Here is a 16,145-nt window from a genome sequence, read left to right on the forward strand (position 1 = left end):
TTTTCTTTTAAATTCCTTTATTTTACCAGGGGAAAGTCGTGCAGAGTAACTAAATACTAAAGTACATTTGTTTTCTTTTCTCTCCTTTCCATTTTGCGCCAAGAATTACAATGTGTTTTTATCGTTCTGTAATTTTTAGTGTAAGTTTTGAAAAGCAGAATTTTCGTGGATATGACGAATCTGCGACTGCGGCTAAAACGTAAACAAAGATCACCAGAGAACATGGCCACCAGTTTAACTGGAACACCGGAAGCTGACTTGTCCGTTTTGTTTTGGACGTTGACAGGCACGTGAGCTGCTGACGTCATCAGGAGACAGGGCAGACGACATGGCGGAGGAGACTGTTCAGAAGGTAAGAACCACTTTAACCAAGTCTGACACACTCTCTGTCTGTTTTATTCGTTGTCTGCGTCCAACCGGCACGGTTACCGGCTCCGGCTCAGCGTTTACCGGCCACAGCTCCGTGTTCACACCACACACACCTACACCGCAGGTTAGTGAGCCCGCCGTTGTTAGCCGCTATGCTAACCGAGGCTACAGCGACAGGGTGAGGACACGGAGGGACCACTGTCCGCCGCCAGCTGCTCCCGCCGTCAGAAACATCTGTATACTTTGTGTTTGAACGCACAGTCTACCCCGCTGGCTGCCGCTGAGGTGCTAACGGCTAACGTCAACATTAGCATGATGTTACAGGAGCGAGCTGACGGTTGTCGGCAGAGCGGGCCGCCGAGGCGACGGTAAACTTTTGAACCGTCACACCGAGTTTCTCCAGCAGTGACTGGACAGAAGCGACAGAAACGTCCGCACAACGCTTTTTGCAAGTCACCGCCGTCACCACCGTGCGCGGGTCCGTTAGCAGGTTCCAGACTCGGGTCTGTGCCGTGAGATAAAACACATGGACCTCACCCAAGTCTGCTCCTCTCGGTTGTTTACACTGCTGTTTCCTCCAAACTAGAACAGTCTATGCTAAATTTGTACAAAGTGAAACACAATAAAAAAAAAACTTAATTACCAGCTCTATTTGTCCATATTGTTGTCTCTTTCAGTTAGTCTATATTTTAATACAAAACCATGTACAGTAGCAGTGAGCAGGTTCATGCGTTATTTGTGTGTACCTGCTAAGTAAACGCAGTTCATGTTGCAGCAGACAGTACAACCTGTGTTGGTTGTTGACAGACTTTATCATGGTTTGTCAGACCAGCCAGTTGCTAATTGGTGACTGCTAGTGAGACTGGTGGAGCCAGTTACACAGTGATGGTGGCAGAGAAGCAGGTCATGGTATTCAGACGAAACGGCTAATCACGCCAGTGGATCAGCCTCTGTTAGACCTGAGGAGATATAATATAGTTCATTCACTTATTAAAATAGAAAAAGTTCAATAGTAAAGTGGCATATACAGAAGTCTGGCCTCATGTTGAGTCAGCACCATTGCATGCTGGGTACTGGGTCCAGCTGCAGAAGCTCAGTGGATTGATGACTGCAGGGCCTGGTGACAGGTCATCATTTAACACGAACACTGAGGCTCCAGAGGAACGCTCCCCTACTTTGGCCCTTTGTACTGTGTATTGATTAACTGTCATGTGATCCAGATATGTATATTTTATTCCATCTCTTTTTATTTCACAATAATCAGCTATCACCAACAGATGGACCCAAAGCACAAGAGTACACTGAACATCTTCATACTCCTTATCTCTTCCCTCCATCCCAGCAAACAAAACGAAACACACACAAAAATTATACCATATATATATATATATATATATACATGTATACATACATATATACCTATATAGAGATACATATACACACATATACACACTGAAGAAGACCTCAGCAAAGAAACACAACAAGTAGTCCTGTGACTGAGCTTCATGTAATGTCTGTCACACAGGTTGTATTTGAACACGAAGGCGTCTTCATTCACAGCAGCAGCGATGAGGACGGCATCGAGCAGGATCTACTCGTCTCAGGGTCACTTCGGATTGTTGACAAGGTCAGAGTCCTGTTGGTATTAGATGTTCTGTCACCTCGTTGTGTTCATTAATGCAGCTAACAACTCATTTCATTATTGGTTCATTTGTTTGTCATTTTATTCAAACAACAGCTCAAAACCTTGTGATAGAAACAGGAAATAAAAATCAGACTTTGAGAAGCTAGAACCTGAGAATTTTTACGTTTAATTATCAAAATCATTCACTGTTAATTTTCTGTTAATTGACTGAATGTTTCAGCTCAATGTGGGTGTTATTGATTTGTCATAAATAGTTTCTTGGTAAAACAGTTTAATGTCATCGTGCAGTTCCTGGTCTGCTGTGTGTGAAGTAACTTGTTGACCACGTCTCTGTCCACACCGTCAGGATGGGGAGATCTTTGTGGAGTACAGACCTTTGGAGGACACTGTCGACCCCTCCAACATGCTGTGTGCTGGAAAGGTTTGTCTGGGTGTGCTGTGTGTGTTGCTGTGTCACTGAAACACCGTCAGTCAGTCTGTTCTCATGAGTCAGCACTTGTTTACAAATCACACACCTGCAGTGACTCACCTGAGTCCGTCAGAGTGAACCAGCTCCAGGTCTCTGATGCTTCTGTTTAACTTCCTTTCACTACATGTTCATCTCCTCCGTGTTCTGTGTCACAGCTGCAGCTCCATCTGCTATCAGACACACCCCCAGACTAACTCGGGTCTAAGACCAGTGTTACCATGGTAACAATCAGTGAAACCTGCGCTGACCAGCAGCACTCAACAACAACAAACAGGAAAACATGGCTCATAATTTGTGGTTTGCTAACGTTGTTATGGAGAGAGAAGAGAAACAGTTTTTAGACCAAATCAGATTTTTATTTTTATTGTTTCACTCTTCACTGAATTTTCAAAGTAAAACTTCCTTTAACTGTTGAATTCTTCCTAAAGACAAACATGTTCTGCTGAGGTAAACAGAGCTCAGTGATTGGATGTGTAATTTTTTAAATTTTTTATTAAAAACTCTTAATTTACCCAGAATTCATTGCAGCACAGTCCGCCTTACGATAGATAGAACTAAACTGCTTTGTTTCACTGGATGAATTTAGACGTTTATCTGAAGTCTGACTGTTTAAGACAGTCAGAGCCCATAAATACACCTGTCCCTCTCACCTCTCAGCCGTGTCTGTTCAGTGTGATAAATAATATCAGGTGATGCTGTGACACGTTTATACACAACAAGCAGAGGAGCTGAAAACAATCCAGCTAATACACAACATTAAAAAGTGACTCTGAGGTCACACCTGTAGATAGAGCTGTCCATCAGATCACCTGAGACACGTGCTAATACCAGGTCTGAACAGGTGTTCACTCTGTGCTTCTTCAGGACTCCAGTTCAGTCATGGAGTGGGCTCAGTGTCCAGGGGACAGGTCTCACCAGCTGTTAGAGACTCAGCAGAGTTACGAGACCGAGTGGGACATGGTCAACGCCGTGTCCTTCAAGAGGAGACCCTGCACAAATGGAGAGGGTGAGTTCACTTTACTTTAGATATTTCACGGCATGATCCACTAAAGAAATGGCTCCAGCCCACTCTGAGGTCAATACACTATCAGCACTAATTCACTTTATTTTTTCTCTGTTTCCTCATTTAAATACTTGGATGTTCTGGTGTAAAGATCTTCACAGTGAAAGTGAAAGTGTTAGAAATCTGTTTTGGATGTTGGAGGAAATGAAAATGTTTCTGTGTCACATGTTTAATTGGAAAATACCAAAGTGTTGACACGATTTACACCAGGTTTTTATTCACATCAAGGTTCATCAAATCTTTAAATATTGATAATCTGGAGACACAGAGTCTGAAACTTAAATTTACCAACTGTATATTAAATAACAGCTGCAAACACTGAGTCTGTCTCAGTTTTATTCTTCAGCAGTCACTTGATCCAGATCCTGAAGTTGAAACTATTGATCTGAGATGAATCAAAGTTTAACTGGAGAATGTGACTCCTGAAACTGACCTGAGATCAGCTGATGGTTTATTAGAGAAGAGGGGATGTTGAGCTACAGAAAAACAAAGTGAAGCTTCTTTCCTCATAAATGATCTGTGGATGAGTTCAGACTCAAACTGAAAACGGTTTCATTTTGTTCTGAATGAACATAAATCAGCTGATCTGAGCTCCCGACGTCAGTGGAGCAGAAAGAGGAGAAGCTGCTGCCTGAAGGTTTTTACTCTCAGCTCTGATCCTGACAGTCAGAGATCAGGGAGTCAGTGTTTTCATCAACATCAGAATCACAGGCACTGATGAGTCAAAGACTCAGGAGGGACGGGATCGGATTTTTATTTTAGCTGATACTGATCCTCTACGGTCCAACAGTCCTGACACTGATGGGCTCAGAACGTGTGTGGTTTCTGACAGACAGAACAAAGTGCTGATCTCAGATCAGTGGTAAGTATCAAATAAATATTGATTCCTGTTTCCTGTTCCCTGTTCCCTTTCCCTGGTCTGTCAGGCTCTCTGAACCACAGCCATGAGAGGAGCAGGTGGGCGTTCACCTTCAGTGTCAGTGACCTCAGGTCCATCACAGTGAAGGAGGAAGGGTGGAGCTTCCTGCTTTTTAAACTGAAGGACTCCTCCTCCCCCTCCTCCCCCTCCTCCCCCCTCCCTGCTCTGCACTTCCATCAGGGAGGCAGCAGAGAGTTCCTGGACAGCCTGAGGAGATTCGCTCTGCTTAGCGAGTAAGTACCTGCATCAACACAACAATCACACAACAACAACAACACACACACACACACACAGTAATCACACAACAATGACACACACAACAACAACAACACACACACAACAATCACACAACAACGACACACAACAACAACAATACAACAACACACACACAGCAATCACACAACAACAACACACACAACAACACACACACAGCAATCACACAACAACAACACACACACACAACAATCACACAACAATCACACAACAATCACACAACAACATACAACAACAACACACACAACAATCACACAACAACAACACACACAACAACAACAACACACAACAACACACACGACAACAACACACACACACAACAATCACACAACAACAACACACAACAACAATACGAAAACACACACAACAATCACACAACAACACACACACAGCAATCACACAACAATGACACACAACAACAACAACACACAACAACACACACAACAACAACAACATTACACACAATAATCACACAACAACACACACACACAACAACACACACACACAACAATCACACAACAACAACAACAACAACACACACACAGCAATCACACAACAATCACACACAACAACACACACACAACAATCACACAACACACAACAATCACACAACACACAACAATCACACAACACACAACAATCACACAACACACAACAATCACACAACACACAACAATCACACAACACACAACAATCACACAACACACAACAATCACACAACACACAACAATCACACAACACACAACAACAACACACACAACAACAACAACATTACACACAACACACACAACACAAACACAACAACACACAACAACAATCACACGTGACGACAACACACACACAAAAACAACACAACACAACAATCACACAACACACACAACAACAATACAACAACATACACACAACAACACACACACAACAACAACAACACACACACACAACAACAACAACCACACACGATAACACACACACAACAATCACACAACAACAGCACACACACACAACACACACAACAACAACACACACAACAATCACACAACACACAACAATCACACAACACACAACAACAACACACACAACAATCACACAACAACACACACACAACAACAACAACACACACACACACAACAATCACACAACAACACACACACAACAACAACAACACACACACACAACAAAAACACACAACACACAATAACACACACACACAACAATACAACAACATACACACAACAACAACACACACACAACAATCACACAACAACAACAACAACACACACACAACAATCACACAACAAGAACACACACACAACAATCACACAACAACAACATCACACACATAACATACACAACAACACACACACACACACAACAACACACACACAACACACACAACAACACACACACACAACACACACAACAATCACACAACAACAACACACACACGACAACAACACACACACAACAACACACAACAACAACACACACACAACAACAATACAACAACAACACACAACACACACACACAACAATCACACAACAACAACAACATTACACACATAACAACACACACAACAACAACACACACAACACAAACACAACAACACACAACAACAATCACACATAACGACAACACACAAAACAACAACACAACACACACAACAATCACACAACAACACACACAACAACACACACACAACAACAATACAACAACATACACACAACAACAACACACACACACAACACCACACACACAACAATCACACAACAACACACACAACAACAATACAACAACATACACACAACACACAACAACAACACACACACAACAATCACACAACAACAACAGACAACACAACAACACACACACAACCACAACAACACACACACAACAATCACACAACAACACACACAACAACAATACAACAACATACGCACAACACACACAGGACAACAACAACACACCACAACAACAACCACAACAACACACAACAACACACAACCACAACACACACACGACAACAATACAACAACACGCACACAACAAAAACACACACAACAACAACAAACAACAACAACAGGGGCAGACCTCTCTGCTCTTCACTGATTTCCTCCTGTGAACAGTGTTAACATCCTTTTACTTTCCCTCACAGTAAAAGTAATGTATGTTTTGTACATATTGGAACAGTAATGTTTCTGTCTCTGACAGATTTCCTGCTGCTCTTCTCATGTGTCATTTAAATGCTAATTCACATGATTTCCATACAACAGAGTGAGTGTGGTGTTGGAGCTGAGCCACAGTCGGGACACGTCTGAAGCAAACGCCGTGTTGGATCTTGGCAGCGCGCTCGTCTATCTCGCTGTAGATAACTGTTATTAAAGTTCTTATCAAGCTCGTTCTTAATGAACTAGTCTGGATTAAGTGCCCGGTATTTTCAGAGTGACGTCGTCTTCTGTAAGACGTCACTCACGATGAGATCAGGGAAAAGGTCGATTGTTCCTACCTTCTTTTAAATGCTGAATTTTATTTTAAATTTTTATATATATTGAAACAGTTGTAGTTGACAGTAGATCCGCCTCCTGAACATCGACTGTTTGAAGCATCTCAGTGTATAAACTGTCTGTATGAAATGATGTGTGAAGGCCACATGATCCGGCTCCTGGTGTTTACCTGTAAATATTCTGAGGTGCGTCTGTGTGTTTTGTGTTTGCAGGGCTCCAGATGATGAAACATGTCTGTTGGTCAGCACACCGAACAAAGCTCTGTCCCAGTCCTTCGAGAACCTTCTGGACGACAACAACTTCGGCCTCGTTCATGTGAGAAACAGAAGTCATCGCTCTGAAATATCATCAACACAAAGACAACAACCGTCCATCTAGTTTTCGTTTCTTTTGATAATAAAAACTTTAGACGGGTAAAACTTTCTCTTTCTTTCCGTCTCCAGCAGAAATTCAGAAAAGACCCATATGTGACCACACTGGGCAGCTTCTCCAAAGTCACAAACTACATATTTGATGCTTTCCGGGGGACGGAGGAGCAGCACCAGCGCCCCCCAGAGGAGGTGGCCGACCTGCTGGGTGAAGTCATCCCGGGACTGGAGATCAACCAGCAGGAGGAGCCGGGCTTCGAGGTCATCACCAGGGTGAGAGGAGGGTCACAGTCGCACCGACCACACATCCAAACTGACACCGACAGAGTCCGGAACTTATTTCTGACTTATTCTTCTAAATGTTTACACTTCATGTGCACACTTAAGAATAGACCAGTGCAGCCTCATGGGAGTCAGACCTGTCGAACAAAGACGGTGGATTTGTTGGATTTTGTTCAGCTGTTCATAAGACAGGTGAAAGAGGTGTTTGGAAACCAGAAGACAGACGTAGAAATCAGGGTTTCTGAACTCAACCAAAACTGCTACCAGACTTTATAAGTACAGGTGTAAAGGTGCTGTATGTAAGTATCTGCTATCACTATGTGGCTAATGTTAGCATTAACAGCTGTTTACTCACCAGTCGAGAAGAAAAGTTGTGATGAAATGACATTGTTTCAGACCAACACAGATTTGAACCTCGTTGACTCTGTCCCCTTGTCTGTTAGCACTGTTAGCAGAGTTAGCATTGTGAAGCAGTGTTAGCAGAGTTAGCATTGTGAAGCAGTGTTAGTGGAGTTAGCTGTGTTAGCAGAGTTAGCGATGTTAGCGTTATGAAGCAGTAACAGTGAAACTTTGTCCCGTCAGATCGACCTGGGGGCGAGGCCTCAGGTGACGAGGAGGGAGCCTCTGTCTGCAGAGGACTGGACCAAACACCAGGATCCAGAGGGGAGGATGATCAAGATCCGTCACCTCAAACAAGTCATCTTCAAAGGGGCATGTGGCTTTTATTATCCCTCTGTTTGTTTCCCTGTCTCATGTTTATTTGTGTTGGAACAGACGGACTCTTTTCATTGATAAACTCAGCAGAGACAGAGAGATTATCAGTCACTCTCTTTCCTCTTTTCTCTCTGCAGCAGCAAAGATCAGCAGGTTGTCCATTAAAACTCGGACTAATAAATGAATCAGACCTAAACACGGTGTAGCGAACGCTCTGTGTGACACAACATGCTGACATCATCATGTGACCTCATCTCTGTGACTCTGCAGGGACTCTGTCACGCTGTGAGGAAAGAGGCCTGGAAGTTTCTGCTGGGGTATTTTCCATGGGACAGCACGCTGGAGGAGAGGAAAGCTCTGCAGAGAAACAAGACGTACGATTCTTCGCTGTCATTTCACATCTGTTTTAACATCTGCATCTGATGAACACTTTTATTTATCAAGTCAAAATACCAAATACTTTCTGTTTACAGCTCCAGCTTCTCAGATTAATGACTTTAATTTAGAATAATTAATTTGTTTGAAGATGTCACAGTCGTCTGGGAAGTTTGTTTGATTGACAGGAAATTAGCAACTGTTTTAATAATTGATTGATGCAAAACATAAACTGCACCGGCTGCTTCTTCATGTGTAGTTTCTGGTTCTGCAGTGACCTGCAGGTCAATGAAGTAACAGACGAGTCAGCTGTGAATTAAAACATTCAATTCAATATTCCAATAAAAAGATAGAGACACCAGATCTAACCAGGAAGTGCAACATCAGGTAATTAAACATTATTAAAAACATAAATCATTTTCCAGAGAGGCGTCGTATTAATGCAAAACAAGAAAATATCAAAGCTTCACTTGTTCCAGCTTCTTGGTTTCCTTCACTTTCTAGATCAGATTAAGTTTCTTTAACTGAACGGATCATTTTCCTTCAATATCTGACGTGTCACAGAATAAACCGTTCGATCGGGAAAACAATCAGCAGATTAATCAAAAATGAAAATGATTTATTTGCAGCTTTAGATTCATCATGAAATAATGAAATAATCTTTATCAAGTACTCTTCAAAATCTGTGTTACCAAGGCAGCAATGAAATAGAATCAAGCAGAAGAGAAGAGAGAAAGAAAAGAAGAAGAAAAACAGATGGAACAATAAAATCATTTGTAAAGAGGAACCTCAAGAGAAAGAGAAAGTGGGAAAGTAAAACCAGGAAAAGCTCTGATACAAGTAATATTGATCCCCGCAGAGGAAAAAGAAAAGCAGCAACAGAATCTAGAATAAATAAGATCAATTAGAAATATCTTTTGTTTATCATGGTAGTGAGGTGTGGTAATGTTCTGAGAGTTCGTGGTGGTGATGATGATGATGATGATGATGATGTTTTGTCTCCTCCTGTGTGACAGTGATGAATACTTCAGGATGAAGCTGCAGTGGAAATCAGTGAGTGAGGAGCAGGAGAGGAGGAACTCCAGACTCAGAGACTACAGGAGTCTGATCGGTCAGACTTTATCTGTATTTATATTTTGTTCATGAAAACAGTGAGAACAGGAACCTTTTCTTTAGCCCCACACAGAGTGTTGAGTGTAAACTGACGAACAGAAAGAACATCAGATCTTATTGGAGCCTCACTTTTTACTTGAATTGTTTTTGCTCTGTCAAAACACGAGAGGAACAAACTGGCACCGCCGTCGTTCTCCTCTTAGCTGCTGCTGTGACCTTTGACCTGTCGGTTCTGTCTGTTTATAGAGAAGGACGTGAACAGAACAGACAGAACAAACAGGTTCTACGAGGGGATCGACAACCCAGGCCTGGTTCTCCTCCACGACATCCTGATGACCTACTGCATGTACGACTTCGACCTGGGTGAGACATCCCGTTCCTCTGTTAGCACACTTAGCATGTTCCACTTTCATACTCAGCCTGGGAACAATATTAAAGAGGTAATTAATGTATTTAAAACAAAGTAATGTTAATGATTATTAATGAGCTGCTTCCTGATCATCTCTGTGGTCAGGTTACGTTCAGGGGATGAGCGACCTGCTCTCACCGATCCTCTACGTGATGGAGAACGAGGTGGACGCTTTCTGGTGTTTTGTCTCCTTCATGGACCAGATGGTGAGTGAAGCAGATTATTTTATCACTTTATTGTGTTAATTTGTGCAGATGTTCGATTGAAGGCTGAACTCGCACTCGGCAGCCTCCGGACGTCAGAGCATGAAGGAGGGGTTTCCTGTGGGTTTATATTCATGGTGAGAGATGTTCTCCATGTATTTTATTTCTGTGTTTCAGCACCAGAACTTTGAGGAGCAGATGCAGGGCATGAAGACTCAGCTGATCCAGCTCAGTACTCTGCTGAGGCTGCTGGACTTGGCCTTCTGGAACTACCTCGGTACGAACCTGACGTGAGAGAAGAGGGAGAGCCTCTTCTCTAACATTGAACTGCTCCTTTCATCAGTCTGTCAACCTCACATCGTCTCTTTATGATTCATCATATATCATGATGTTTCATGTTATCAGTGTTCATTCAGATTCATTTACTTTATATTTATCACTCTTGGATAATTTTACATTTAAAGCTCCATGTTTCTTCTTCTTCTGTGTTTTATTTGAAGTGTTGATCCATCAGAAGATTTAAAAACCATCTCAGTGTAGTTTTACATCTCCTCTCTCAGGCTTCTCTCTGGAGCTCTAGTAACAACAGGTCGGTGAGCCAATCAGAAGAGAGGAGGCTCTGAGCCTCTCTTCTGATTGGCTGACTGTTTTCTGAGTGATCCAATAAAAATATAGCAGATTTCAGGTAAAAACACTCAGAGAAACCAAATCCTGCAAGGTTTGGATGGTGGGTCCAGGTGGGCGGGGCTTGGTGACTGCTTTGTTGTGACATCACAAAGTTCCAGAAGTCCTGACGGCTGGTTTTAAGGCTCAGTTTCTGAATACAGGCTGTGTGCATTTCTCTGTGGACTGAGGCTTAATGATGAGGCTGTTTCCTCACTCACATGTCGTTCAATGAAAATAAGAAGTTTTCAGAGCAAAACATTTTAACCCTGTAACAAAATGTCCTTTAATCAACAAGTCACTGATGTGTGTGTGTGTGTGTGTGTGTGTGTGTGTGTGTGTGTGTGTGTGTGTGTGTGTGTGTGTGTGTGTGTGTGTGTTTGTCTTTGTCTTTGTCTTTCAGAGTCTCAGGACTCAGGTTACCTGTATTTCTGTTTCCGCTGGTTGTTGATCAGATTCAAGAGGGAGCTCAGTTTCCAGGACGTCCTCCGGCTCTGGGAGGTGAGTTCTGGGTCGAGGGTCAACTGTACATTACTATACAACTGAGTCATAACAGATCTGCATCTGTTGGTTCCATCACAGTCTTGAGACTCCTAAAACCTGACAGTTTCCTCCTTCTGTCCCTCCTCAGTGTTTGATCTCAGCTTCAGTTTATCTCATGTCACGTTTGAGTTTAGTCTCAGCTTGATGACCGGTGGTTACCTGGGTGACTCCACCTGTTGTGTACCTGTCCTCCTCAGGTGATGTGGACCGGCCTGCCCTGTCAGAACTTCCACCTGCTGGTCTGCTGCGCCATCCTGGACTCAGAGAAACAGAAGATCATGGAGGAGAACTACGGCTTCAATGAAATCCTGAAGGTGAACTGGTTCTCCTCCTGAATCTGTTTTAATTCTCCTTCAGACTTCAGCTCTGATTTAAACCTCAGCTCCTGGAAAAGACTTTGTTAGTCCAGGAAATGAAAAGTAGCTTCAGGAAGTTTCAAATATTTTATCTTTTAGTGTGACATGAATTTTCCATGTCACATTAAAATCAAACGACATCACAGTAACACAGTGAGGAGGCGTGTTACCTGTGGTTGTTGTCCAGCAGGGGGCAGCACACACCTGCTGTCATCAGTTCACATGAGGAGGTGAGAGGGAGACAGTGAGACACAAACATTAAACAGCTGAATATTGATCCTTTAACATCTTTATCATGAAAATAACGACAGTAAATACAAAGAGAAAATCATGTCAAACTTTTCATCTTGTTTTTCACTTTATTTCTTTATTCGATTTGATTGAACCGTTTGAAATCTTTTATAAAAAAAACAGATAACTCTCTGACCAGCTGACCTGGTGGGAATGTTAGCATGTTAGCATGTTAGCCTAAACTGTCTGAGTTTGTCATAAAGATCAATGTTTTTAAAAACTGATAAACTGTTAGTGATAAAATCAACTGCACATGGAGCTGTTGAGAATTAACTGAGTTTATCTACATAACATCTTTTTAATCCTGTGCATTTGTTTGTTGATAGTCTTTTATGTATTTCAATATTTTTATTTTTATATATTCAAATGAGTTTTTATTGTTTTTAAATACTATTTGACTGAGGTCTTTATGTTGAATTGTTATTTCCTGCCTCTGAGCCGCTCTGTGTGACTGCAGGGATCTGCTCCTGTACATTTGTTTGTGTTATGTTGGAAAAATTGCTAAATCTGATAAAGAGATGAAGGTCATGTGACTCAGCAGCAGAAAGTGGAACTGACGTTTTCTTTGTGTCTTTGTGTCTCAGCACATAAACGAACTCTCCATGAAGCTGGACATCGAGGAGATTCTTCAGAAAGCAGAGGGCATCAGTCTGCAGATCAGGAGCTGTAAGGTAAAACATTATTAATTATTATATTATTCATCAATAACCCAGAAACATTCACTATTTCTCTATGGGTCTCTCTCCTTCCCCTCTCTTAATGCCCCCCCCCCCCCCCCCTCCCCCCCCCCCCTCTCTCTCCCTCTCTCTCTCTCTCTCTCTCTCTCTCTCTCTCTCTCTCTCTCTCTCTCTCTCTCTCTCTCTCTCTCTCTCTCTCTCTCTCTCTCTCTCTCTCTCTCTCTCTCTCTCTCTCTCTCTCTCTCTCTCTCTCTCTCTCTCTCTCTCTCTCTCTCTCTCTCTCTCTCTCTCTCTCTCTCTCTCTCTCTCTCTCTCTCTCTCTCTCTCTCTCTCTCTCTCTCTCTCTCTCTCTCTCTCTCTCTCTCTCTCTCTCTCTCTCTCTCTCTCTCTCTCTCTCTCTCTCTCTCTCTCTCTCTCTCTCTCTCTCTCTCTCTCTCTCTCTCTCTCTCTCTCTCTCTCTCTCTCTCTCTCTCTCTCTCTCTCTCTCTCTCTCTCTCTCTCTCTCTCTCTCTCTCTCTCTCTCTCTCTCTCTCTCTCTCTCTCTCTCTCTCTCTCTCTCTCTCTCTCTCTCTCTCTCTCTCTCTCTCTCTCTCTCTCTCTCTCTCTCTCTCTCTCTCTCTCTCTCTCTCTCTCTCTCTCTCTCTCTCTCTCTCTCTCTCTCTCTCTCTCTCTCTCTCTCTCTCTCTCTCTCTCTCTCTCTCTCTCTCTCTCTCTCTCTCTCTCTCTCTCTCTCTCTCTCTCTCTCTCTCTCTCTCTCTCTCTCTCTCTCTCTCTCTCTCTCTCTCTCTCTCTCTCTCTCTCTCTCTCTCTCTCTCTCTCTCTCTCTCTCTCTCTCTCTCTCTCTCTCTCTCTCTCTCTCTCTCCCTCCCTCTCCCTCCCTCCTCTCTCCCTCTCTCTCCCTCCCTCTCTCTCTCATTTGTAGGTTATAGTTCTGAGTCCGGGTGCAGACGGCGGTCCTCCTGTTACTGACCTGATGTAGTGACTGTTGTTGTTTGTCTTCCTCAGGACTTGCCTGAATCCGTGAGCAACATTTTGGGCTTTCACACAGAGGTGTCCGGCTCTGACCCGACAGATCCTGGATCTCGTCCGGCTCCCAGACCGGCTCAGCGACAGGACGCCTGCTCCAACGGCCACGGACACTTGAGAGAAACCGGCTCTCACAACAGCTGCAAAGTTGCCTTCATATCATAGTGAACAGCAGAACCAACCAGAGACTGACTCAGTGTCAGCGGGACGGCGGCGACAGCAGAGCGTCACCGCGTCGTCCTGCCCCCCCAACACGCCCCCAGAGAAAAGAGGAGAAGAAGAAGAAGAGAATGTAAAAAGGATTTAAGATTATTCAGAATCTTATTTTTGTAATTTCTTGTACCTTATTGTCTCTTTCACTCAAATAGTCATTCATTCTCCTGATTGTTTCTAAAGCCCCATTCAGACAGGATGAACAGCACGGGGGGGGGGGGGGGGGGGGGGTTCCCGTCACTGTGCTCCTCAGGTTCTGGACCATCTTAACCCTGGTGAACTGACAGGAGCCCCGCCAACCTCCTCAGAGTCCTGACTGAGGCAGACCAATGTTGACTGGTTCAGTGTGACATCACTTCCTGAGGATGTCATCATCTCTGATGTCCCTCCAGAATAAAGCTCCAGAGAAACAGAGTCTGCAGAACTTCATAGAGAATCTCCAGTTTTTAAGTTTCCTTCAGTTTCACAGTAAAACATCATGATACACTGCAGACAGGAAGTGATCACAGCTGATCACTGCTGATCACAGCCGATCACAGCCGATCACAGCCGATCACAGCTGATCGCTGCCGATCACTGCTGATCACAGCCGATCACAGCTGATCACTGCCGATCACAGCTGATCGCAGCCGATCACTGCTGATCACTGCTGATCACAGCTGATCGCTGCCGATCACAGCTGATCACTGCTGATCACAGCCGATCACAGCCGATCACAGCCGATCACAGCCGATCACAGCTGATCACAGCCGATCACTGCTGATCACAGCCGATCACTGCTGATCACAGCCGATCACAGCTGATCACAGCCGATCACTGCCGATCACAGCTGATCACAGCCGATCACAGCTGATCGCTGCCGATCACAGCTGATCGCTGCCGATCACAGCCGATCACAGCCGATCACAGCCGATCGCTGCCGATCACTGCTGATCACAGCCGATCACTGCTGATCACAGCTGATCACAGCCGATCACAGCTGATCACAGCCGATCACAGCTGATCGCTGCCGATCACTGCCGATCACAGCTGATCACAGCCGATCACAGCTGATCGCTGCCGATCACTGCTGATCACAGCTGATCACTGCTGATCACAGCCGATCACAGCCGATCACAGCCGATCACAGCTGATCGCTGCCGATCACTGCTGATCACAGCCGATCACAGCTGATCACTGCCGATCACAGCTGATCGCAGCCGATCACTGCTGATCACTGCTGATCACAGCTGATCGCTGCCGATCACAGCTGATCACTGCTGATCACAGCCGATCACAGCCGATCACTGCTGATCACAGCCGATCGCAGCTGATCACAGCTGATCACAGCCGATCACAGCCGATCACAGCTGATCGCTGCCGATCACTGCTGATCACAGCTGATCACAGCCGATCACTGCTGATCACAGCCGATCGCAGCCGATCACTGCTGATCACAGCCGATCGCAGCTGATCACAGCTGATCACAGCCGATCACAGCCGATCACAGCCGATCACTGCTGATCACAGTCTAGTTTCCATCAGATCAACAGAAACATTTTCAGTTTCACTCTGAGCTCATAACAAAACAGCAGAAGGAAAAAACTTTGAATCCAAGGACGAAGTTTAACTGACGGGAAGTCAGTGTGACCGAGCAGAGCAGCTGATGTTAAACCCCACACACACACCACCC

General features: G+C 44.1%; 1 protein-coding gene and 1 long non-coding RNA gene across 4 annotated transcripts; one reads left to right on the forward strand and one right to left on the reverse strand.

Moving 5' to 3' along the window:
* Positions 1-60: 60 nt before the first annotated feature.
* On the forward strand, positions 61-14,690 carry tbc1d15 (TBC1 domain family member 15). 3 transcript variants are annotated; one of them, XR_002665620.1, is made up of 18 exons: positions 61-352; positions 1,895-1,996; positions 2,361-2,435; positions 3,348-3,489; positions 4,473-4,698; positions 7,453-7,555; positions 7,684-7,881; positions 8,473-8,601; positions 8,875-8,978; positions 9,996-10,090; positions 10,339-10,455; positions 10,607-10,707; positions 10,882-10,981; positions 11,771-11,868; positions 12,108-12,224; positions 13,142-13,228; positions 14,240-14,552; positions 14,657-14,687. XR_002665620.1 is itself a non-coding variant. In XM_022761607.1 (17 exons), the coding sequence occupies exons 1-17, from the start codon at positions 329-331 to the stop codon at positions 14,423-14,425; spliced, it is 2,004 nt and encodes a 667-aa protein (XP_022617328.1). In that variant the 5' UTR covers positions 61-328; the 3' UTR covers positions 14,426-14,690. The 3 variants fall into 3 exon arrangements, 2 of the variants coding, with proteins under 2 accessions (XP_022617328.1, XP_022617329.1); XM_022761607.1 differs by having other exon boundaries at positions 14,240-14,690; XM_022761608.1 differs by having other exon boundaries at positions 7,687-7,881; positions 14,240-14,690.
* Positions 1,161-1,863, reverse strand: LOC111233722. The gene is made up of 2 exons (XR_002665621.1): positions 1,833-1,863; positions 1,161-1,328 (listed from the first exon to the last, which is right to left on the reverse strand). It is a non-coding gene; the product is annotated as an uncharacterized LOC111233722 (long non-coding RNA).
* Positions 14,691-16,145: the final 1,455 nt, after the last annotated feature.

The sequence above is a fragment of the Seriola dumerili genome, unplaced genomic scaffold, assembly GCF_002260705.1.
Source record: "Seriola dumerili isolate Sdu_G_001 unplaced genomic scaffold, Sdu_1.0 BDQW01000417.1, whole genome shotgun sequence".
In the NCBI taxonomy this organism is placed as follows: domain Eukaryota; kingdom Metazoa; phylum Chordata; class Actinopteri; order Carangiformes; family Carangidae; genus Seriola; species Seriola dumerili.